At 34.9% G+C, this 25,544-nt stretch overlaps 1 protein-coding gene across 5 annotated transcripts in view; it reads right to left on the bottom strand.

Annotated features, from left to right (window-relative positions):
- tefu (Serine/threonine-protein kinase tefu) overlaps positions 1-23,457 on the bottom strand; it is a 154,391-nt gene extending 130,934 nt beyond the window's left edge. For 2 of the 5 annotated variants that reach the window (XM_067118592.1, XM_067118621.1), the window contains exons 1-11: positions 23,229-23,457; positions 19,986-20,057; positions 17,616-17,741; positions 15,519-15,648; positions 12,283-12,453; positions 8,053-8,306; positions 6,313-6,463; positions 5,752-5,954; positions 4,607-4,776; positions 2,786-2,920; positions 1,135-1,242 (exon numbers count right to left, since the gene is read on the bottom strand). In XM_067118592.1, coding sequence (XP_066974693.1) covers positions 1,135-1,242; positions 2,786-2,920; positions 4,607-4,776; positions 5,752-5,954; positions 6,313-6,463; positions 8,053-8,306; positions 12,283-12,453; positions 15,519-15,648; positions 17,616-17,741; positions 19,986-20,045 — 1,508 coding nt within the window. In that variant the 5' untranslated portion in view covers positions 20,046-20,057; positions 23,229-23,457. Of the gene's footprint in view, positions 1-1,134; positions 1,243-2,785; positions 2,921-4,606; positions 4,777-5,751; positions 5,955-6,312; positions 6,464-8,052; positions 8,307-12,282; positions 12,454-15,518; positions 15,649-17,615; positions 17,742-19,985; positions 20,058-22,925; positions 22,951-23,151 lie in introns of those variants that run through there. The other 3 variants (XM_067118596.1, XM_067118613.1, XM_067118603.1) reach the window with 3 other exon arrangements.
- Between the last annotated feature and the right edge of the window lie 2,087 nt (positions 23,458-25,544).

Raw genomic sequence — 25,544 nt, 5'->3', positions numbered from 1 at the left:
TGTATAAATGATGAGTACGTACAAGTGAACAATGTAATTGAATGCATACAGTAAAACTTGAGATAACTGTACCCAAAATGTCACACCCCACATCCCCACCCCGTGCTCTCTAAGACTCCATAGAGCACAGGACAGAAACCATAACTGGGACAGCAAGCTGTAATACTGAGGTCAGTTCAGTGTGTGAATTTATTACAATTCACAACTGATCCACCTGATTACCCCTTTCTTCTTCACCCACCTCATCAATATGCCAATCACACAGGACATTCTTATCAAGCCAATCAATTTGTGTACAATGCTCAGATAATTCACCTGACAGAGCAGAGATAATTTTTTGCCTATATATCCAGACAGCTGAATCTTCACTTCGCATATTCATTTACACTTCTGAATTCTGATAAGCACTTTTGCCAATGTTGACAGCATTCAAGCACATGCAACCACATAAAATTACTCTTTGTTAGCAGATCAACTGATTTATTGCAGAAATTATCAATAAAAAAAAATGTTTCTTTTCATATAATATATCACTTTTATGGGTTTATTACATGCAATCCAAACTCTAATTATAAATATACAAGTTTTTTTAAAATTGAAATACCAGTAATGTTGATTCAATCATTAAGTCTATTAGGAAAAGCTGTCTCAATCTTAATGATAAACACATTTCATACATCTAATCTTTTACTATAATTATTTAAAATACCAAGTATACCAATTCTGCTTAGGCTAAAAAGTGTATATGAATAATTTTTTTTGTACACAGGAGAACTCTACTATTATTTATTCTACAATGTAGCAACAAGCCAGTTTATCAGACAGATACCACAAACAAACAACTCCTAGGCTTACAGAAAGCTATGCAAATCTTAATTTCACGATTATGTTTGGAGTTTTTCAAATAAAAAGAAAAATTTAATGAGATAATACTGCATTTACAACTGCTCTATTTCTTCTTTGTGAATATACTCTTCATACTAAAACAGCTCTCTACAACAAACAAGATGTTCATAACCAATAACTACACAGCACAGTAAATAAAATAAATGAAAATATGAAAATGCCTTCACAGAGAGAGAGAGAGAGAGAGAGAGAGAGAGAGAGAGAGAGTTACCTTCTTGCTCAACATACCTTAAAGTCATATCCCAAACAAGTGTCCACTTTCCAGAGCGAAGTTCATCTTCAACTTTATTAGGGGGGAAAACTTCATTATAACGATGAGCCAGGCCTTCCAGACACCTTTAAAGCGTAAAAGAGAATTTTTAACAGTAACCTATTTCCCAAAAACAGAAAGAACACAGGCACAGCCACAATTACTCTAATTCCTCACTTATAGATGAAATTACAAGACAGACTTTTTCCGTAAACCAACAATCAAATCAATTTACACAAAATACTAGTATTATCAGCAGCAGCATGTCCACTCACAGAAAGAGTGCATTCACTGCTACACTGCACACACTTTTCCCACTATTTGATATTATTGTCCCCTAACTTACCATTTCTGTCATTCCATCATCCAAGCATATTTTTGGATTTCCTTCTACATACTCTATGACTTCCTCCTATATCTTTAAACTAACTATCCCTTACTAAGATATACTTTTTTTCTACATGATAAAAAACCTAAAATTACCAATCTAGCTTCTCAGCTGAAATTCATCCTATCTTTTATACCTCATTACCATATCTCTGTTTTCTCATTCTTTGATCACTCCTAAATTCCCAACATATGCAAACAGGGCAATTAAAAAATTCTTCCTTTTTCTTATTTAAATTTAATAAATACACTTGAACTCCATAAACTATATAATTAGCACTGATTCTCATGTTCAAACTGCACCTTCCAAGACAAAATTCTGTTTCTCAACTCCTCCAGCATCTCACTATTTTCATGCTTTGTATACTCCATAACTAACCTCTTTCCTCATAATATGTATATCTTCAAGATTTGCTCTTAAGTGTGTACAGAAACAAACCACTTCCCATCTTCACAACCAAATTTCTTTTACAAAACCCAAATTCTTCAACTAGCCACTGCAATTCTTTGATCCATCACCAATGAACATGTGATCATCTAAAAACATCAGCCATTCCACCTTCAGTTACTAACCTCTTTTATTATTCCACAAGCTTGCTCTGCATTATCATACTATTTCCATAAATTAGTTCATCACTCAAACATTAAAATATTAAGCAACCATGGTGACATACACAACAATGTATTACATCTACTTTATGCTTACACCTGATCAGCCACTCTCCAACAAAATAATCTCAACTTGACTTCACATTCACCATATAAATTTCTATATCTTCAACACTACACACATTACTTAAGGGAAAAGGAAGTAAAAGAAAAGTAATAGTTCTTATTTCTTTTCTGTCTGCTCTACCCATATTACTACTCAAGTATATATTTTTTTACATAGTGTCATTTCTTCTTTTTGAAACTTCAGTGGCAACCAATGAATGAAAAAAAATCCATACACCATTGTTGATGCTAATATAAGAATTAGACTAAGTATAACTAAATTCAACAGATTAAACTTACAACTATAAATAACCATGCCTTTTCATTTGGGTTACTGTAACTAAATACAAATATTTGGTGAAATGCAGAATAACTAACAAAAACAAACTATTCCTTGCATCTTTGAATTACACTATAAAAAAAAAATACTTCCACATCCAAGAGAAATTGAGAGTTATCATTTCCATTACTACCTTGTCATTTCACAAAAAATTCACTTCAGTACAACAGGATGTAGCTACAACAAACCTTATCAGATGATGTTGAACAGCTACCTCCGTACACTCCGCCAAAATGCATGTAAACAACTCTAGTAGCACTGAACATTTTTCTTCATCAAAGAAAAGCTTGTATGAACTCAGAAGTTCCAGTAGAATTTGGTACCTAGTAAAAGAAGAATAATCGTTAAACATTCCTCTCAAAATACCCTAAAGAATTACATAAATGTGATCATCTACATAAGATCAAACCTTTACTTATGTGCTCACTTTTTCAAAATAAACAAACAGTTATGCAATAAGAGAGTTCCAGTGACCTTATATGGAAAATTTTGCTAATTGGTAGTTAATCAGATCAAGTCAAACATAACAGAAGTCTGACTGAAACCCACAGAGAAGACATAAGGGAATTGACAAATTCACTATAATGAGCAGATATACTGTACTCAAAAATGAATTATCAATGATGCAGAATAACTTGTTCATGATAAACCCATTCATAACAAACAATCTCACTATTGTGCAACCTGTTTGATCCAGAACAACAAAGACCCTACAGTACATGCAGATTGCTCATGTTATCATTCTTTTTTTCACAGGACTCACCTGCTTACTTTTTCTGTACTCCCTAAGATTTAACTTCTTTTGCAACTTGTGGTATTCAGTTTCATGAATTTAATAATCTTTCCATTATTATTCTTCCTGATAAAAAGTGATTTGCAGTATTTTTACGATTAAGGCCAGTTACATCCCTTGCCAATGAGCACTGATATTCTTATTTGTTTTACCTTAAATTTAATTTCCTTTCGTTGCTTTTCTTTCTGGACACTGATAGTTTGGGAATTTATTCTGGAAATAGTTTTTCTAAAAATGTCAATTTTCAAGAGTCTGTCACTGTAATTTTCTAGACTGGGAATTTATTCTGGAAATAGTTTTTCTAAAAATGTAAATTTTCAAGAGTCTGTCACTGTAATTTTCTAGACAAGTTGTCGCAAACTTCATTTTTCTGGCCTGATTCACAGAAATAGGTTACCTCTGTCTCTTCATTTTCCATTTCCACCTAAAATATCCTCTCTTGATAAGGACCTCATCCTTAGTGTCCAGCAGTTCCTCATTGGACGGATGGGTGTCGTTCTCAGCTAGCACTCTGCTGGTCCCGCCTTCAATTCTCCGACTGGCCAATGAAGAATTAGAGGAATTTATTTCTGGTGATAGAAATTCATTTCTCGTCATAATGTGTTTCGGATTCCACAATAAGCTGTAGGTACCGTTGCTAGGTAACCAGTTGGTTCTTAGCCACGTAAAATAAATCTAATCCTTCGGCCCTGCCCTAGGAGAGCTGTTAATTAGCTCAGCGGTCTGTTTAAACTAAGGTATACTTAACTTAGTGTCTGGCTGTACAAGGGAGTAGTGCTCACCTCAAAGAATTTGCCAATTGCATGTAAACTGGTTCATGTACCAATGACTCTCATAAACCCATAGTTGGTCCTACAAGCACCATGCCCCAAAGGCCTTGCGTGACTCCTCTGACACTTCATTTTCAAGCAGTGATGTCACTCTTACAGGCAAGATTCAAGTCTTTTTGTACAAGGTTTCCACATCTACAAAGCCTCCCTTTCCCTCTTAGAAGCATATCGCATTGTCTGACATCTTGACACCCTATGGTGGCAAGACAGTCAGGCATCAACACACTCTGCAACTCACTAAGACCAAGTCACACTTCCGATCTCACCAGAATTGTCCAAAGAAAATGTTTATAAAAATACAAAGAAACATGAAGTTAGAGAAGTTGGAAAGCAATTGTCAATATAGACTGATAATCAAAATATAGAAAAACCAAAACATCTCTTACCAAGGAATACAGTGGTGCATGGTTCCTTCTTCTCGGAGCATAGATAGCAGAGGTTGAAAACCTACTTCAATTCTTCTTCTCTTAGCTGATCTACCTCCTTGTGAGATACTAGCATTCTGTGTACTCAGTGTAATATCAAGTGTTCCATTATCACCATTATCTACATACAACTGAAAGATATGGAAAGACTAATTAAAGTATAGCTTCAAGACGAACATTCTTATAACCTTCTTCCAAAATGAAGAAGAAATAGTTGGTAGTCTGGATTCACAAAAGATAAGATTCATAGGCAGTCAGTTTTCTTATAAAAAATTAAAATCTTTGAAATCAGTTTTATAACCACAGTATATCCATAGCTTTCAAAAGATCAGATCACTTCATAAAAGTACAACAAAAGTCAGTATACAAAATCCATCCAACTTTACTTTAAGGACACTACCATGTCACAATTCTGGAATCTCAAAAAGGCTTGCTAAAAGACTAGGTTATCTGCCTAAAACCTAGGTTCATCTGTTAAACTCAAAAGCCTAATACTAAAATAAAAAAATTTTTTCTTATTGTCATGAAAACCCACAAAAACACAGGCAGGTGTAATAATATTAGATGCTCTGAAAATTGTGGAGTCCTTGACTTACAAAAATATACACCTCATTATCATGTCATGAAAATAAACTCAAAATCCTTTACAATGAAGACAAAAAACTGGGATGATAAAAAAAACAGTAAAACTAACTACAATCACACGATCTGAAAAACAAAATGACATCTTTGATATAAGTACCATACAAGCTCCTTAAAACATTAGTGATACTCAAGGGTCCATTTACTAGTAAATGATTAAATTCTCAGCTAATGGCTCTGAGGTGGGTACATCATACTGTACAAATATCGAAACTGTGGAGTCAGGGCAAAAAATTTTTTATAGTACAGTATCTGGAAGTGAACGTCAGAGACTGCTAAAAAAAAACCAGTTCACATATCCAAATCTATTCCCTATTCCAATACTAAAATAAAGAATCAATCATAACTCAAACAATACCAAAGTAGGTAAACAAATTAGTATATCAATAAACAGAATTCTAGATTAATATAATGTGCTTTCAATTCAAACTTTCACAAACATACAACAGAACTTTACAACTAACCTTATGACACAGACGTGAGGCTAAAAGAACTAAAAGATGAGGAATGGTGTTGATATCTTCCACTGCATTTGACACAGATATGAATTTCAATTTTACACAGTTTTGCTGTAGATAATCATGAATTAGTTGAAATATCTGATGCAAACCTCGTCGCCAAATTCCTGCATCATTGACATAATTACTGTTCTCATGGAAGGCCCCATCTGCAATATATTACACTGATTAACAAGGTATATATGAGAATGGTATAAAGTTGCTAATTACAATAAATTAGTCAAGAATTTAACAACAGGACATTCTAAAATTTTAAATGTTATTAAAACAATGTTTTTTAAACAAGTTTTTATTTTTTTATGCACACCTATCACTCACAATAAGAACTTTCAGATATCACAAAAATAATCCCAGAAGCTTCAATCCCTGGTACAAGAAAGAACGAAACATCTAATTGATAGTACTGTGAATGCACAACTTGATGCCTGGACCTCAAGCAGTTACACATCTCATCGTGTCATCTGATCCATGAGCTGATATACTGGATAATGGCAAAACATTACTCACCTTCCTGAGGATGATGTATCAATATCTGAAGATTAAGATACTCCATTAACATATCTTGACGAGCAGACGCAACATTTTCCCACATTGATAAAACAGGGTTAAGGGTATCTTCACCAACCCTGCAAATGATATACCTCCATTCTGGTGCCATCTGTAAAGCAAAGTTCTACTTATACTTAACCATTACAATATACAAAACCTGTTTCTCATATAAACCCATTATTCATAAGCTGCCCTATTCTATGAAGGAAAATTAACTATTACATTGAGAAAAAAAGAAGAAAAAGGCACTCATCGCACATACAGACACTGACATGTGACACTCTTCCCCATCCCTTATTCCATGGTGTGACTTCATAACATTTACAACTTCACAATGTTCTCCTACTTTGTCCATGCTAAATGTTTTTATCACTATGGATCATCTAGTTGCTAGGTAAACCAAGCAGTGAGATATTAAGAAGCAGTAGAAACATAAAAAGATCCAGGGAAGCAATCAGTCACTAAATGGAGCAGGTCGAACAGGCACCCAGAGACTTTGCAGCAAAAGAAAAACCTCAGTAGTAGAATGATGTCCTCCTTGCCCAGTAGATGTCTTCCTACTCTAATAGAGGTCATCACTGACAACAAGCAAGTACCATTAGCTTTGACAAGAAAAAAGCATGTGGTGATTCATCCCAGTAAGTCAGGAAGAAACAGTAGACCATAACTAGCAAACTTTTGACAAAATCTTTAGCATACATGCGATATGCAAATTACACAAGATTTTCATCACTAAAGTACAAGAATAAAAGAATTGTCTAAAATACAATCATTCACATCACAGCAACAAAAATACTACATTTGTGGAACATTCAAATATATAAATAATCAACATATATAAGCATTAATGTAGAGAATACATTATTACTAGTGGATAGTCAGAAATTATTACAGACTTATAAACTGGCAACAAACAAGATGTAACTGATAACTGGGCAAAAATAAAGTACTTAGTATACTATATAAAATTAAAAACTAACAAAAGTAACATTATAAAAGCAAACCAATAGCTGAACCTTGCCACTAACTACCAACTGGCTCACATAGCAGCAAACAAACAACAACAACAACTAATGTATATAAGAGAAATAGAAGTAAATACACGTGAGTGGAATTAATGAATTGAGGTCATAGCACAGAACGATGAAAAGCAAAATGCAATAAACATGGAAAACATAAGCCCTAAAACTTTCAGCATAAAACAACCTTTATGTAATTAACATTCAGCATTCACTCACTTTATATGGAAAAAAGGAAGAAAAAGAATAAAGAGAACAATGAATTAAAGTACCAAAAAGGAACAAATAAAAAAAATGGGTTAAAATAAAAGGCACAAGTCCATATTGATATAGCTATGCTGGGGAGAACCTCATGATGAATACAGTCGACAAAGTTGCAACTAAATGAGCTGGATGGCTTCTTCCAAAAGTACATATGCACAGTCACTCATACTTCTCCACCATCCTTAGTCTTAAATTTTAAACAGTGCACCTCTACTGCATTGCGATCATAATTTGGGCTCCACACAATTGATAGATTTGCTGTGAACAACTATATATCTTTTATTTAATATATTGAAGGAAAAAATCATAAGAAAAATTCTAGTTTAATACTAACACAGAAAACCACAAAGTCAAAAATATGTCCAATGTGATAAGAAGCTTTTAATGTTATAAATAAAAAATCATTCACACTTACTGTCTTTGTAAAACTCAATAACAAGTGAAGAAGGCTGAACTGAAGGGCACTTTCTGTCATAATTGAAGTCTCTTTCATATTAACAGTTAAAAAGTTGGGGAGTTTCCTTAGAATGGATGATGGGAGGAAGCGATGACCTTCTATGCCTTTCATTTTGCAGCATTCCACAATTTTTCGTACTGCATCGATTATAGTTGTCTTCCCTAAATGCTTCAAATCTTGCTGATAGAGCCATAAGCATATCTTCAATAAATCTGCAAGCAAAAGGTATAATCAAGACCTAAAAACTTTACAGATCATTTCACTAATCTGAAATCGGTACAGAATTACATGGCCATAAGTACAGAATTACACTTATATCAATGAATTCAGCAGATCTATGAAGTACAACCTACTAATTACAATGGTAACAATGAAAAATTATTTACATTACATGGCAATTTTGAATAGGCTGCACCAACTACTAAAGATCATATTAACAGGATCCTGATCATTCTCCACATTACTTTCAAGCTACTCCCATTTAACTGAAGGCCTCAAGCAACCAGACTAGCATTAAATAAGAAATAAATCAGACATTAGGGTCATTTAAAGGTTAAAATTAGTGCTCAATCTACTGGTTCTGATTTGGGCTTCTCTCTATTATCTCTTATCTCAACTTAACCCTTTTGCTTACCCATGTCTGATGTAAACGTCATCCAAATTTAAGTCCTTCATGTACTGATGACTTACACAAACATAAAAAAAAAATTGCAAAAACCAACAGAGAACATGAGGATAATTTTCAGTGAGCATTCCTGATATTTTTTTATACATATGTAACATGTATGTTTATTTGCTTTGCATAGTTTTAGATTTTTATTCTATAATTACATAATTTATCATGAGAGAGAGAGAGAGAGAGAGAGAGAGAGAGAGAGAGAGTATTATTTTATAATATGTAACAAGCATGCTTATGTGCTCTATATAGTTTTAGATTATTATTCCAGAATTACACTAGTACTTATCTTTTTCTGCGTGCACAATCTATGTTTATTTGTTTTGTACAGTTTTAGATTTTTATTCTATAATTACATCATTTAGAGAGAGAGAGAGAGAGAGAGAGAGGAACGAACACTTGACTGAGCGCCACTTATTTTATGGAAAACGTGACTTTACTTTGTCATTCACTTTTTCATATTTTCCTTGGTATAGTTACAACTTTTGCATTGTAAAAACTATGTAATTTATCTGGGTAATTTATCTTTATCACTATTGTATAGAGCAGTCATTCAGCTTTACAATGAAACAACACTGAGCAGTCTACTTGAAAAATGTCTGAGCTGCACATCTTTGAACAAAAGGTGACTGGCCCTTTTCTTACAGAAAATCTGATGCTACTTTGTAACCAATTTTTCTATATTTTCCTTGACATAATTACAACTTTTTGAATTTCAATAACTAGGTAACTTATCTGGGCATCCTAAGGATTTACAACGATTTCTACATTGCAAATATTTTTTGGGGGAAAGTGAAAAATCTTCACATATTTTGTAATTTCTATTCATTATTTCACCTACATAAGTTATTTTGGGGGGACTGTATAGAGCAATTGTTCAGCTGCAAAATGAAGTCAAATTGAGCAGTCTACCTTAAAATCTGTTGGAGATACACGTCTTTGAACAACACAAGGTATAAACATTTTTTTGCGCGTAACACGTGGGTGACTGGCACTTTTCTTACTGAAAACATGACGCTACTTTGACACAGAACTTTTTGCATTGCAATAACTAGATAATTTATCTGGGTGTGCTATGGATAAATTTTTTGGGGGGAAGTGTAAAATTTTCTCATATCTAGAAATTTCTACTCAATATTTAACCTACATGAAAGTATTGGGGATTTTTATGCCATTGTACAGAAAAATTATTCAGCTGCAAAATGAAACAGAATTGAGTGGTCTACCTTGAAAATTGGTGGAGCTACACGATAACCACTCAAGTCACTGCCATTTCCCACAGACATAATTGTTTATAAGTCATAAGCAAAAGGGTTAAAGAGGTTTAACCATGGATCTTGGAATCAACTAGCCAAAATGACAAAGTAGGTCTAAAACACTATTCCAGTTATTCTCTAGAAATACACTATACATAAGAAATACCTTGAAGAGAGCCACCCTGTTGTTTTAACGTAGGTTTTGAGTAACAGCTCAAACTGTCCTAATTTCAAAACATCACCTACATATGTTTTTTCATCAGGAAGGAACATAAGATTAACATATTAATTCTCAACTATGCATTCTGTTTACATATGAAACAAAATTGTAATTACTCCATAGAAAACAAGCAATTATGGGGAACTGGTAGTTCTGAAGAATAGCGGCAAGAAAAACGTAACTTTTTTTGCATTTGAGGATTTGACACGTAAATAGCTGACAGAACTTAAAAATTCCTCAAAACAAATAAGAAATCAGCTAAAATCAGGGAGGCATCTGGTGGAATACAGTAACTCATTCATTACACCAACCAAGTAGTGAAGAGCAGCAGTTGCCCGTATACTGGATGGTGATGAAGATCTAGCTGTTGAGTCCAAGAAACCGATGCTACAGTTCTTGTGAAAACCTGAGGGACTGTACAAAGACCAAGGCAAAGGCCCCAGCCATAACATGCATAGACAATTCCTGAGAAGAGGGTGAACTGACATGCTCAAGTAAAACTCCTTAAGGTTAAGAGAAATATGGAAGTTATCTCTCCATAACAATCTCTTAATGCCTCCACACTCTTCATTCAGAACATAGTCAGACTAAGAAACTTGAAACAAATGAGATTTATAACTGGTCTCCAACCTCCCAAAAGCTTTAAGAAAATGAGAATCCCAGCCTCTCCAGCTGAATTTCCTGAATAGGGCCCTTCTGCAACTAGGAAGCTACCCTAAAAGAGTTCAGAGGTCTGGTTAAACAAATCATTTATAACTAACTAACTAACCTTGTCATTGAGAACCTACATCATCTCAGGATTGGAGGGTTAAGGCTCAAAATTGACTGGCTGAGACAAAGGAAGAGCACCTGTATCAAAGAATATGGGAGATAGTAACAATTGCAGAGAACCTTCAGAACCCACAGTTCAGCTAATGTCCTATCAAGCCCTCTAAATCTTCTGAAGATGGGCCCACAGCAATGATGATGGACAAGGAAGACAAAACTTCATCTCCCTTGGACACTTCTAGCTGGCAACCTGACCACCCCACCAAACGAGCAACTTGGAGCAAAGTGGCTTGGCCCAAGGGAAGCAAGTAAGGACACCTTCTGTGACTAGAATATGATGACTATGGGTGCGGAGTGAAGACTGAGGTCAATACAGGGAATTTAGTCAAGAAGCAGACTTGGCAGATGATGATGAGGCTGAAATACACAGATAAATAATGGAGACATTGCAGCAATGGAGGTGAGCTCCCTGACTCCTAACCCAAGTTGTCTTGATGGCCTGACATTACTAGGATGAGTCAGAAGCACTACCCAAGGGGCACTGGACTTGATACTTGTAGGTCTGTCTCTAAGCACAAAGAAACCCTTGATCCACAGACCAGTTCACACACACATCACAAGTTTTCTGCAAGGAACACTGGTTTCCCCCTACAAAAAGAGCACATCAAATACAGATCAACATCCAAGGAAAACACAAAAGACCTACAAGACTTCTCCGTGCTCCCACACAAGTTTGATGTGGCATGATGAAGTTCATTTTCCCACATAACAAGCACAAGGAGATGGGAATAGTACAAAGTTTAAAACTCTTCTCTACATTTGAAAAGCTATGTATAATGCCCTAAAACTCACTGAAAAACTTAAAAAGCCCCATGTTGAAAATTGGCAATTAAAAAATGTGTAATTTCATAATAAACTGACTGAAATTTATATCTAAAAAAATGTAAAACATAAATTAGTTTTAAACTTTCCCAACCACTGTAACCCACAACAGGTATCTAATCTGTACATACGTATCCCAGGGCTTATGGTATCCTTAGCCTAATTCTTATTATTCATAATCAAAATTGATTAGGTTAAAAATATTAAAGACAAAAAAAGATATGATGGAAAATTAGTAAAATACCATCTTTTATTCCACCTTATTGGTTACTTATCTACACTTTAAGTAATGAGGGATCCACATAACAAGAACTTTACAGTTTTATTGTAAAAAGAATTCAGACACAGTGAAACCATTCTCTGCAATAAAACACAGTTAAACTAACCTTTCCATTGTTCTCCTTGCACAGCCAAGTAGTACTGAGGGAAATTGAATAGGTACTTGACACTAATTTGTACGAAGTCCCCACCAAAATTTTCTAATAAGTATGGATTTCTTCTCCCTAGGACTTCAAAAATCAAATCTATCAAATTCTTTGCTGAGATGCGAGGTACTTCTGTAAAAAAAAAAAATATATATATATATACATAAATGAACAAACAAAAATAAAATGAGAACACAATTCAGTCAAGTACATTGACTGGGAGCGAATTTAAAAAAAAATTAAAGTTTTGATTATGGCAAATGTACAAACTTTAATGTACATTAATATAAAACCTGCAAAAAGATGAGTGGAAAATATAAAACAGACACAGGCTCATTCAATTTGTATATTATCTTTCTCTCTTGCTTTCACACACATATAGTATATATCAAAAGTTTATAAATTATTTCTGTGGGTTGTAGTATCAGAAATTAAAAGCATATAGAGCTCTCTCTCTCTCTGACAAATCCTTTGGGCCATCTCTGTGAGAGCTAAACAAATTAGCTCAATGGTCTGGTTACACTACTTTAATAATAATAATAATAATAATAATAATAATAATAATAATAATAATAATACAGTACAATACAAGGATGTATTTCAAAGATACAACCATGCATCTCTCCAACCTCTCCCATGACTATCAAGGACAGAGTAAATGCAGACATACCCAAAGGGATAGGCACAGGAGCCACCAAAGCAGCTACAACTAGATCAGCAGGAACAGCCATGATGTTTGTGCAAATAGTCTCAGCTGGAGAGGTAATTGTCACAGCAGTGGGATCCTCCTAGACTGGCATAAGCAACGAACCTTCCCTAAAGCCAAGTGTTCCAAGAAAAGCTGCACAAGGAAGGGTCTCCCATAATAGTCAAGGCAGGCCACAGGGCTTTAAGCAGCTCCTTTGTGTCATGGGCATGCCTTGTTGTTGTCAAAACAGAAGCAGAAGTGGGAACTGATGTTCTTGCCAGAAAGAGCTTGGCTGGTTTCAAGTCTAGTCTGTGCCTACCTTCCTTAGACCAAGCAAGGAGGGAACAAACATGTGCTGTCCAAACAGAAGCAGCAGGAGACAAGGCTACAAAGGTGAGAGGAAGGAGCAGGAAGAACAGCAGTGTACCGTATTCTCTTATGGAGACAATGAAAGTGCTTCCCCCAACTTCCTTTGTCTCAACATGTATTTTGTTTCCACACATACTTGTTCCCATGGGCAGGTAACCACAGATGACAGTCTACACAGTTCAGAAATGGTGTGCATTCCTGACCCCTGCCAAGAGCACAAAAGAGTATGGATCACTAAAGTGGACATGAATCTTACACATTCATATCCTTGGCTCCTACGCTGATCACTTTGTGAATTGAAGTGTCAGACATCATCATTCTTATAACAGTCATCAACAGTGTCAGTAAAAACGAGTTAAACTTAGCAACCACTCAATACAAAATATTTAGCATCAACAGTGTCAGTAAAAAAAGAGTTAAACTCAGCAACTACTCAATACAAAATATTTGGCAAATCAGTTTCATCACATCCATGTCCAATAAAAAGTATAAAGTAGATGCTTACACATCAAAACAACCAAAAAATAAATGGACATTGCTTACCAGGAGGGTGGGTGGTACTGCCACCCCCTCACTTACTAGTTAACTACCTTGTTGCCAAGCTTCAACAACCAGACCAGCTTTAGGCATAGGCATATCCATTTAAAAAGACAAAAAGTACATTCTTGTGGGAACAAACATTTTTGTTTGTTTACAAACAATTAACCAAGTGCTGCACCTTCATAAATATTTATGCACATTGATGGAAATGTACAAATCAAGGACCTGGAAATAGAAAGATTTCCTTTTTCATAGAAAGTGAGTTACTACATAATTTTCTTTCAGCTTTAATGGTATTTTCTATCAGTTCCTATGAAAAGAAAAGGGAAAGCAGACCTTACTGCCGCCACTATATCTTATGGTGCAAAGATAAAATACTTTTTTGAAGTACTGCAAGTAGCTTTTATATTTTTTTGACACGTTTAAATATGATTACAGAGCAATCTTTTAACTTACCTCTGAAAATTTCCCAACAATCCTGACACATACTCGAAACCATATTTTGTACTGTGTTTCATACCAATTGTTATTTTCATTCAAGAGCAATAGCACATTTTTTCCTTTTGAAATTTCAGGATGATGTAACAACAAATTATCAACATAAATTTTTGGTGTATACTTTTTTTTCTATTATAGAAACTTATCCTCCTTAACCCTTAGTGGACGGATTGAGCTTTAGTGTGAAGTAAAACAGGTTTGGGGAGGTGGACGAATTGAGCTTCGGTGTGAAGCAGAATTACGCACCACTGTTATGGTAATAATGATTCGAAACAAAGGTGCCAATACTTCTATATGCTATAAATTCACTAATGGCAACTTTTATACAGACGTGAGAGTTAGGCCAGTATCAGTAATGCTTGTGACTTAAAGCGGGAAGGTACTGCATCTCTCTCTCTCACGAGTCTTTTTGTAAATTTGCATGTAAATATACGAAGGGGTTACTGTTGTTTTATGGTTTTGTCTTTTACGATAGTATGTCAATTGTAAATGTAATTTTACAAAGAAAATTGTAAAGAAATATTAGAAAAAGCATGTAAAAGTAAAAAAAATGTTACTGAATCTTCCTTCTCGTAAATTTACATGAATATTTTACAACAAATATGCAAAAAAATTTGTTACTGCTTTTATTTCTTATCTGTTTTGATATTGTGTGAGCAGTAATAATAATTTTACAAAATACAAAAAACTTATTTATTAGAAAAAACATATATAAGTTGGTAAAACTTACGATAGTCTTGTAAACGAGGCCCCACAAGGGGTTGTAAATAGCCATTTTCAACTTCTCGTGGAAGGTAGGGAAAATTTTTAAAATTTTTTTATTTATACAATGTGAATGTACGTGTCATTCTCTTTCCATTGATGTGATTTTTTTTTTTATTTTGCCAACCTCAAAGTTACCCCGGTCTGGGGTGCTGCACATTGATAAATTATGACGTCCCTTAAGGCTTAAAGACATAAATCCAATTGTACAAAATATGCAAGTTTCATACAAATAATGAGGGGGTATTGATAACTTAAAAGCTAATAATCTCTTAAGTAAAATGATGTCATATCACCCTTCCGCCACTGGACCACTTGGAAATAATAAAGGATAACTTACTCAAAGATGCCTGTCTTAGCACTAGCTTTACTAATGTGACTGACAGCCTCTTCTGATTTTCTGTTTTTGTGACAACTGCCTGAGATGCATTTTGCTTTTTTCGCTCATCTTCTTCCAACTTTCTTGCTTCCTGAGAGAGAAAAGTGTTCATGCAATATAAAAATAATCCATAAAATATCACGAAAAAGATAACCAAATGCAACAACAGACATGCTGTACTCACTGACACATAATTATGTCTAAAAACATGAAATACACACACAGCAGTAAAAGGAGATACTGGTACAAGAAATCTTGACAACATAAGGGTATAACGAAACACCAGTGATAAACATGCAAAAACACATTTCTCATAATTCATTCTCCCAAAATCAATAACTTCTGTCTTTGCTTGTAAATACTAATTGTCCTTTTCTTCACCCACTCCACTACCAAGTATGCCGTACATCATTTCAACAACTTTCAAATGACAAGTCGTTTTCCTTTACTTAATAATGCCCTGCATTTTCATTTCACAAATATTTCTATAATGAGGGATAAATCTGTGTAAATTTATGCCAGGCTGAGGGAAAAATGCAAAATTTAGTGACAAGTGGCCCAACCCAGAGTAAAGGTATGTATTACATTCATTTATGAAAACAAATACAATTATAGGACTCAGAAATTTAATGTGAAATAAATCAAAAAGTACCCCACATACATGGCAGTGAGCATCTAACTCAAAAAATTACATGTTGGAACTGTGACTAACTGAAAAATATATGATCAGCTGTAAGTATAAAAACAGTTGAATTTTGTTTAAATTCGGAGTCTGAATAGTGCAAATACAAATTTTAAAAAATGAGGGCAATATGAAAGAGGGTAAAGACAACAAGTCCTGACCATAAGAATATTAAATACTCTTTCAAAACTTGGACCAAGGCATCTTAAATCAGCAAACTTATGTAGAAGACAGTGGTTATATCGAAGTAAACACAGAAAAATATATGAACACCCACTGCATTTTATACAGTATCATCTTAAACAGGTTTACAAACACCACTGTGCTCCATTTCTAAATCCTCACAGGGCATAATCAAAGGACTGGTTCTTAAATAGAAAGTAAATCTGGAAGCAAACTAAAGTTTTAGTTGGACAATTAAATGAGTACCCAAGAAAATGGATGAAAACTAAAAGGCAAACACTGCACCTGTGACTGAAGGGATACTGCAACAAAGTTTCTCTACAATTTACAGTGTTCTAAGTACAGCACACAGTAAGAGGTAACCCCCTCCTGGGAATTTCTATTAATCAGCTATATTTTCTTATCACAAAAGGTAAACCAACAAAGATTCAAAGAAAATAAAAGCACTGGTGAATCTAGGAAAATAAGGTCTCTGTCTCCCCCGGGAGCACAGTATACCACAAATTAGGGGGTACAGCTTACATGTTCCTTATTCAGCAGACCATACATGGTACACAATGTTCTTAGTAGCATCCCCTTAGCACTAGCTGCATTGCATTCTACAGACAATTTCTCACCCAATCCCTTTTTTTATAATTTAGGTATTCAACCTCTTCAACTTACATGTGTTGGACAGCCTGGCGTAATACGAAACCAAAGGCAATGAATGAAAACTTAACTAAGAGCTATTTGCTGGAGGTTACAAGGAAAATGCAAGTCACACTGAGCTATTGGGTTCTCTGGAATGAAGTTACAATACATGAATCATTTTTATTTACCAATCCAATGGTTACAAACAAGATATGAGAAGATACTATAATTCCATGATTTCTTTGCCATTGTTTATTTGTAAGATATAATCACTCAGATCTTTTATGTAAAAATTTCTGTCCTCTGGGCATAGTAGTTTTTTATCTGACTGCTATATTCCTGTTGTTTTTATTATGGATAATAATCACACCCATGATGCCTTTCCTCATAACATATAATTTGTTTCATCTTCCATTGTGTTAAAATCGAACTGGGAATAATGCTAAAAGAATACACAAGTACAGTACATATGTCTTATCAAACTAGCATTACTAATTTCCACTAACTTGAATAACTGTTTCTTCTTTAAAAAATATTTTCTAGACAAACAAAAATGTTTTCACCTTGTGGAAATAACTTTTGGCATAAATGAAGACTTGATCCCAGTTGAAGGAGTCTGAGGGCTTGCAATCTAGAGCTGCCACAACTTGTTCATCTTTGAGCAGGTGTTTCAATTGGTCACAAGCTTTCTGGAAAAAATAGTGACTATGGTTAAATTAAATACAGTATATGTTTTCAGATATTTAAATTGGTCACAAACTTTCTAAATATTTTGAGTTCCTGATCTGATATACAAAAATTTCCATTGCAATTTTTAACAAAAGTCATTTAAAATACAAATGTATTGTATGCAGTGCTCTGCATGGAACAAAACTAAAGCTGCCATACATCAGCCTCTGGATTAACAGTCACCGGAGTGAAAAGAAACACAAATATTAGAAGAGTGAGAAGTTTGTACAGTACACCAAATACCTCATGTAAGATTCAAAAGAGTACTGCAACATTGCTGAAACTCAGAAACCTCAGTAAGACAAAATTTTCTTTATATTAATGCTATTGTGAAACGCAGAACACACCAGCCTCCATCACAGGAACTAAGAGAGAAAATGAGCAAGGTTGTTAACTAGTCAAGAGGAGGAAACAACATTCACCTGCGAATTATGTCCAATAAATTATACAACATGCCTTTTTGTAGGAAATATTGATTTCCTGAAAAATCCCTGTAAATTACTTTATAATGGATGGTTTCCATGGTAAGAAAATCACCAAATCCTAACTGATATCTACCAAAAGTCAATCACCTAAAGAATGTCACACTAACTGTTTTCACATAGTTCTAACAAAATCCAATAGTAAGTTCTCAAGACATTTCCTTAACACAGAGACAAATACTGAGCATGGATGTGGGTGAAATCATTACACTTTCTAAGTTTCACTGGTAAAGATAAGAAACAAACATGAATAATGGCAAATATCACAAATATGTTCAAGTACTGTAGTACCTTGGAAAAATTTTCCATAATGGTTCAATAATAGCATACCTTGTAAGGGTCTTCAAACAAAATTTTAAGTTTCCAGACCACCTGCGTTTTTGGGAATCCCAACACCTTTTACAATTTACAACGGAATATATTCTATTCTATAAGGGTTTCAACAGCTTCATAAAAATCTCCAGAAAAAGAAATACGAGATTCTAGTAAGCTCAAAAAAAAAAAAAAAAAAAAAAAAAAAAAAAAATGCGGATGTAAGAGATTACTTTTATTTTTAGTCATGACTTGTGTTTCCTTTTTTCTTATTTTGCGAAAGTCCTTTGACCTTGACAATTGTGTATGTTAGATGTTGTAAATGAACTTTCAAGTATCTGCAATTGGTGGTTAAATTTGTTTTGACACACATTTTCAATTAATGTTAATTCAAATTTACTCAACATTCTCGTATGAATCTATCACCCAAGTGAATTCGGTTTTAAAACTTTACAAAGCCACACGAGATGACAAAGCCAAATAACTTCCTTGGTTAAGAACTGGATATCGTACGACTAAAGCACAAACTTTGATTTTGTGATCTTTCTTTAACTAAAGACTTGTTTTCATAGGATTTTGGCATCATACTCCAAGAGGCAAAAAAATTGAGGTACTGTAAAGTACTTTGCAAACACAACAAATAATAAATGACTTAAATGGTCATCAAGGAGGGCAAAAGTCAGTGAATAACTACAGCACCTAATGAACATAATTCCAGCTATGACACAGCTACATATTTCTCCTACTAGGGAGGGGGAAACCATAGCAGACTACTGTACAGAGTTCCTTTACCTCTTGAAGGTTAACATTTGCTTTCTAATTAAATTTTAATCAAAAGAAAGCTTAGTACACGAGTTAAGACAGAATGTAGTATGTGGAATCACAAAGCCTTCAGACACAATGAAATTTTTCATGAAGATAAGCATTACAACAGAATGCAAAGGATATTAGCAAAAAATAAAGGGAGAAAATAATTAAAACATGGTTTATTACAGCCATACTATAACAAGAATCGTACAAATAAATTGCATAATGTGAATGACCGCTCTAAGTATACATGTATACAATTAATGAATTATATGCAGTAAAAATATAAATAATGAAATCTCATTTGGTTTCCTCAGACCCAAACTTCCAAATTACTAACCTGTCACTTGTAGAGGAACTTCTTTCTCAAGAAACTTTTACCAAAAAAATTATCTGTTTACCGCACGATTAGCTATTTCACTACAACTGGTATTCACATTCAGCATTTGGCAACAATACATATACAATAATTTCACTTCATGCTCCTGTATGCTTGTCATTTCCATAATTGAAATTCCATTGATTAACAATGAATGATTCATTAAAATAAAGTCTGCTAAAGTTTCCAAAATATTTGAAACTATTTGAGACAGTATTCCTTACCCTTCGTTCAGTAACTTTGTCTGAGTTCAATCTCAGACACCAACTCCTCACGTCTCCCATCTGTGTGGTAGCCTGTAATAGAAAAGATATTTGAAAAATTTACCAGTTAAAAGTTTTACAAGGATTCTTGGTGATATATAATTTCCACAATAGCCTATTAATCAAAGCTACAGAGATCCTTCACATTCACAATTGATCCCTGATCCACTTTCCCTGCCGAGAGTAACCAGTTTTGCTGAACAGCAGCACCAATATGCAGTAAATGTGCCTTGCTGTTGAACTTCTCAGTTCCAGAGGCTCTTTATTCCTAACACCGTTGGACTGTGGAACAGCCTCCCAGAGGATGTCATACAGTTGGAACTTCAGAAGTTCAAAATGCAATGCATTACTACCCTAATACTACTCTTGCATTTTAATACATTTTTATCTTTTATCTGTTTATCAATTTTTTTCTTTTTAAACAAGTGGGATCTCTTGTCTGTATTTCTCTTTACTTCCTCTTACTTCTTCCTAATGAACACCATATTCTTTGGAAGCTTGAATTTCAAGTCAATGGCCCCCTGTGGGCTTGTTCCATATGAGTAGGTTTCATCTACTGAATAATAATAATAATAATACATCAATTTCCCAAGATATTTAAATCTTAAAAGTATTTTCTCTTCGCTTTTACAACCTAATAAAAGAACAATATTGTAAACAGATATACAACAAAGCAATATTGTAATATAATGATTCAACATCATAAGTTTGTGGGTGCATATGAATTACATGAAAAACTGTAATTTTGTGCTATGACTAAATAATTTCTCAACAACTCCAAATTAAACAGACTCATGGGCAAATTATAAGAGATATTTACTGTTTCACCTTAAAAATATCTCTGCAAGTGCTCCTTGGTCCCTTCAGAGGTCTTTCCTGACCTCTTGGTCTAATGATCATTAATAATGAACTGGAAAACAAAATCACTCCTGCAACCTCTAATACAGTCTGGCATAAGGAGGCAAAGGCTGATAGGGCCTAGGCCACAGAGAATTTTGTCTGAAAACTCAATTTAGGAAAACAAGTGAATCTTGTCCTTTCCCATTGCACTGGTGGGGAGTATAGGTCAACATATAATATGTGGTCCTGATGATATATCATCAGGACCACGTATTAGAGTATATTATACTCTACCCCTTGTTAATAAGGAAACATAGCTGTGCAACTCACCAGTATCATGACCCATTCCAGCATGTACTCAGCTTGATTACTGATTAGCTACAAATAACAGAAGATGGGAGGGAGGCACTGGTCACTTGCCCATTTACCCAGCCTTATGTCACTTTTACACCTTAGCAAAGACACTTTTTGATCCATGAGGAAGCTTGAGTAGCTACACAACTTGTTGACCACCAACAGAGGTCCACTGTAAAGTGGTGTCCAAGAGCATGTAGGACACATCCATTTGGTAGTGTGAGGTAAAAGTGGTTACTGCTGCCAGACATCTGCCATTATTACCTGTAAAACTGCCATGTTCCTCCTAAAACTCATCAACGGGGTAATGCCTATCTTCTGACTTATGACCCAGACTGGATGGTCATCACTTCATCAGATGACCCATATACCCACTTGGACACCTCATTGTGCCTGACAGTATATAACAAACAGCTGCCAGGACTTGGGCTCAAAATACCTGATCTTATTCAGCACAGGCCTATTTGTCTCCAGCACTGCCAAATCTTCTGTCAACTTAGCTGGAGCTTTGAGTAATCCCTAAAGGTGACAGGAAAATGGATCATTAGATAAGACAGCAGTCCTTACAAGGTTGTAACCATCCTTCCAGGCCCTGTCATTGCTATGTTGCCCCATGGCATAATAAGCAACCCCCACCTACTGGATCCAGAAAAATTTCATGGGGGGCACCAATTTTCATATTATACATAAACACACACACACACACACACACATACATATATATATATATATATATATATATATATATATATATATATATATATATATATATATATATACATAATTATTTTTATCTAAAAATTTTATTATTTCTATAATAAATTTTTTATTTTTTCCCATTTTTGTATTTCTCATTTATGTTATTATATATATCTTCAATATTATTATTCTGTCATTGTTTTTCATGGCAGAGCACATGCCCAGGTGCCCACCCTCCAACCCTGGATCCACTAGTGCATCCCCCGACTCAAGACAGCTGGACAAGGGAGTGAATAACATAAATTTAGAAAATAAGTAAGGCAACAGGGAGTTTCATTGCAAACTATTCAAAACAAAAGGGAGTGACATACTTAGGCGAGTGATTTAAATATCCCCACAAACAAACGACAAAGCTCTAGATGACAAAACATGAGTACAATAAAATCACTAAGCTGACAACTCACGACTCACAACTGTATGTTATAGCTGCTTTTTTTCTTTCTATCTCGCTCTGTAACTGTAATTGGAATTAACCTGTTGAATTTCTTGTTACGAGAGAAGTCAACTGACTTCATTTTATAAAAGATAGCAACTAGGTCTAGCCTGTATGCCTAATGTAAATATCTTACGAGATTTACTAATATGAATGTGCTTGTGAGCAGGCCCATAGATTTATACTGATATAAATAGAGAGAGAAAGCACTAGCCTAAAGGGCATAAACCTGGTCACTTCCAACCAAGTACAATCAGGCCTAGACCAGGGCTAATCGCAAGGGAGGAAGTGCCTACCACACAATGACAAGGCCTGGAAATAGTAATGTAGCCTAGAATTCCACCAGCCATTTACACAATGGCCATTGTATTGATAACCACAACACTCGTTGGACATACGCTTATAAACCTCATAAGCTTAGGCCTAGTTGGGAGAACACAAATCAGCGTGCACTTCCTTAACCTACTCGTATGACAGACCCTTAAATTTGGTTATTGGGAGAATAAAATACACACCTTCCATTCGCTTGACCGTTACGAGGGAATTAGGGTTGGGGGCACAGCCGTTATTGCCTACGGCTACCAGAATAGGCCTATCCTAGGTCACCATTCTAATAGATTTCCTCGTCAAGATGGAGATCGTAAGATATTCTAATAAGAGTTACTTTGAATTTGGAAAATGATGGGGCTTAAACAGCAATGGGCCCCGCCTGATCAGAAAACAACCCGAACTGGTAATTACCGTAATTTCATTTCCCAAACTACTAATCAAAGATTGGGCAGCGATGGAGAAGGGGGTTGACAACCTGCGGGACTTACCGTAACTTGTTCCTTTCGAATATTCTTTCTGATCTTCAAATATGAAGTCCTTGGGTGCTTCAAAATTTCATCGCTTCCAGAAGCTTGCGAGTGGCTTACGAGTTCACTGCTGTCACATGGTCATTTCTGAAATTTACGTTCTAAAATGTAACAATGGCAGGTATGTACTTGAAATTCGGAGTCACCGAACAAGGTGTGTATTGCCGAGTCTAGCCATTGTTGCCAACTCGATTTGACAGTAAAGCGCTACAAGTGGATCGCAAAGGCACTAAAAAGGCGCTAGACTTTCTAATAAATGCACTAAAAAATCGCCAAATAAAAAATAAACAGTAATTAATAAAGCTTATGCTGTACTTACGTGTACTGATCATCGTTAAAGATTTTATACGTGGTTCTGGTAAATTTAGAAGTCTTCTAACATTCCAATAAAGTCCTCATCTGCATCTTCATTTTCATAAGCTTCGAGACTTCGAATTTTCTTGACAACATCATTTGGAAGCTCACATTGATAGCAACATTGCCTGCGCCTCTTCAATTCATATTCAATGGCAAGAATACTATTTAATGTAGAAATCCTCTTTCCTTAAAAAGCGCTAAAAAAAAAGGCACCAGCGCCAAACGAAAATTCTTGGGCGCCGAAATAATTAAAAGCGTGGCAAATCTAGTTCGAAAAGCGATAAATTGGCAACACTGTAATACTTCGCGGGGGAGGTGAGGTTATGATGTGGAATTTAAATCTTCTCTTTACAACGGCACCTCAGTTTTTCGTATAGTGCATTCTAGTTCAGAATTTAGGTTCTTTTCTTTCTTGTTTTCTTATTTTAATAATGTAGCATAGTATTCATTTCGTTCTACTCAATATTGTCTTCACTAAATAAAAGCTTGCTAGCTACTTTTGTCTTGTGCTCTTCGTATAGTTGTAATTCTGAGCAAAATGATGAAACCCAAATATTCTTCCACATTTGCAAAGCAGTGATAATTAATACTTCCACCCACACGTCTGTTCTATACATTATAATGTATTTGCATCTGCTTTAATGAATATCATTTATGGTTATATTTTGTCTTACGCTTGTTTTTCTTAGAAATGGTTTGTTCTTTCTGTTTCTTAGACATATTATACTATATATCCAGGCTCATTTCATTTCGTGGTTCTATCGTTGTCATCGGTATTCTATCTTTATTTTGCTCTTTCGTTAGTATCTGATTTTTTTCTTTTTAATTTAACTTACCATTTACATACTATAGTTTTTCGGTGACTATCATCATCGGTACCAAGAAAGTCTGTAACTGTATACTTTAATATAATTCACTCTTTTCTATCCACAAAGTGCATGACATTTACACGTGTGTCATGAACCTATATCTTTGCCAGATGCACAGTTATGGCTAACCTTAACCTTAAATAAAATAAAAAAAAACTACTGAGGCTAGAGGGCTGCAGTTTGGTATGTTTGATGACTGGAGGGTGGATGACTAGGCTCTGTGCATGATCAACATACTAATTTGCAGCCCTCTAGCCTCAGAAGTTTTTAAGATCTGAGGGCGGACAGAAAAAAAGTGCGGACGGACAGACAAAGCAGGCACAATAGTTTTCTTTTCAGAAAACTAAAAAAATACTGGTTCCGATGCTCTGATGGCGAGAGATCTATCAATAAACCCCAAACATTAGTGACTACAAGCTACTCATTTAAACGATGTCAGAGACAACACCAGTTATCGAGTGTATTAATCAGGAACGTCGTGCTGTTTTTTAATTCTTTATCTATTTTCTTACAATTACTCACCATGATAAGGCAGTTTTCAAGTACACGACTTCGCTTTCTACTGTACTTCTGCGTTTTTCTAATGAATTTCCTGTTCAAGAATTTTAGAGTCGGCCATGAGATATGCTTTCAGGTCACCTATTATTCAAGAAGAAAGTTCGTAAAAAAATCACTTCCTGTATTGAAATTTGCATGTGTTCCCCAACGCCAAATCAAAGTCCTTCAAAATGAAGGCATCGTGCTTACCCCATATAAAAATGGGAAAAAACACGTTAAAACGAAGAAGAAGAAGAACATGTGTTCCAGAAATTCTCCAGGCTCCAAATAAGAACATTAGTAATCCAAACTGTTTGATAAAGTTTACCCACATGCTGCAAAAAACAGAAGATATTTCGCTTGGCATGAAAGTGTAGTATTTGTTTCACCATATATGTAATATTTATTTATACTACTCGTGGCTTTGTATGTCAATTGTCCCGGATTACATTCGGAGGCTACCATTCATTTTAGGACAATTAACTCAGACTAGCCTATACATAACAACTCAATC

Source organism: Macrobrachium rosenbergii, chromosome 2 (assembly GCF_040412425.1).
Source record: "Macrobrachium rosenbergii isolate ZJJX-2024 chromosome 2, ASM4041242v1, whole genome shotgun sequence".
NCBI classification, from domain to species: Eukaryota; Metazoa; Arthropoda; class Malacostraca; order Decapoda; family Palaemonidae; genus Macrobrachium; species Macrobrachium rosenbergii.
Note: the sequence above shows the minus strand (reverse complement) of the source record. Positions and strands in the feature narration are given on the sequence as shown.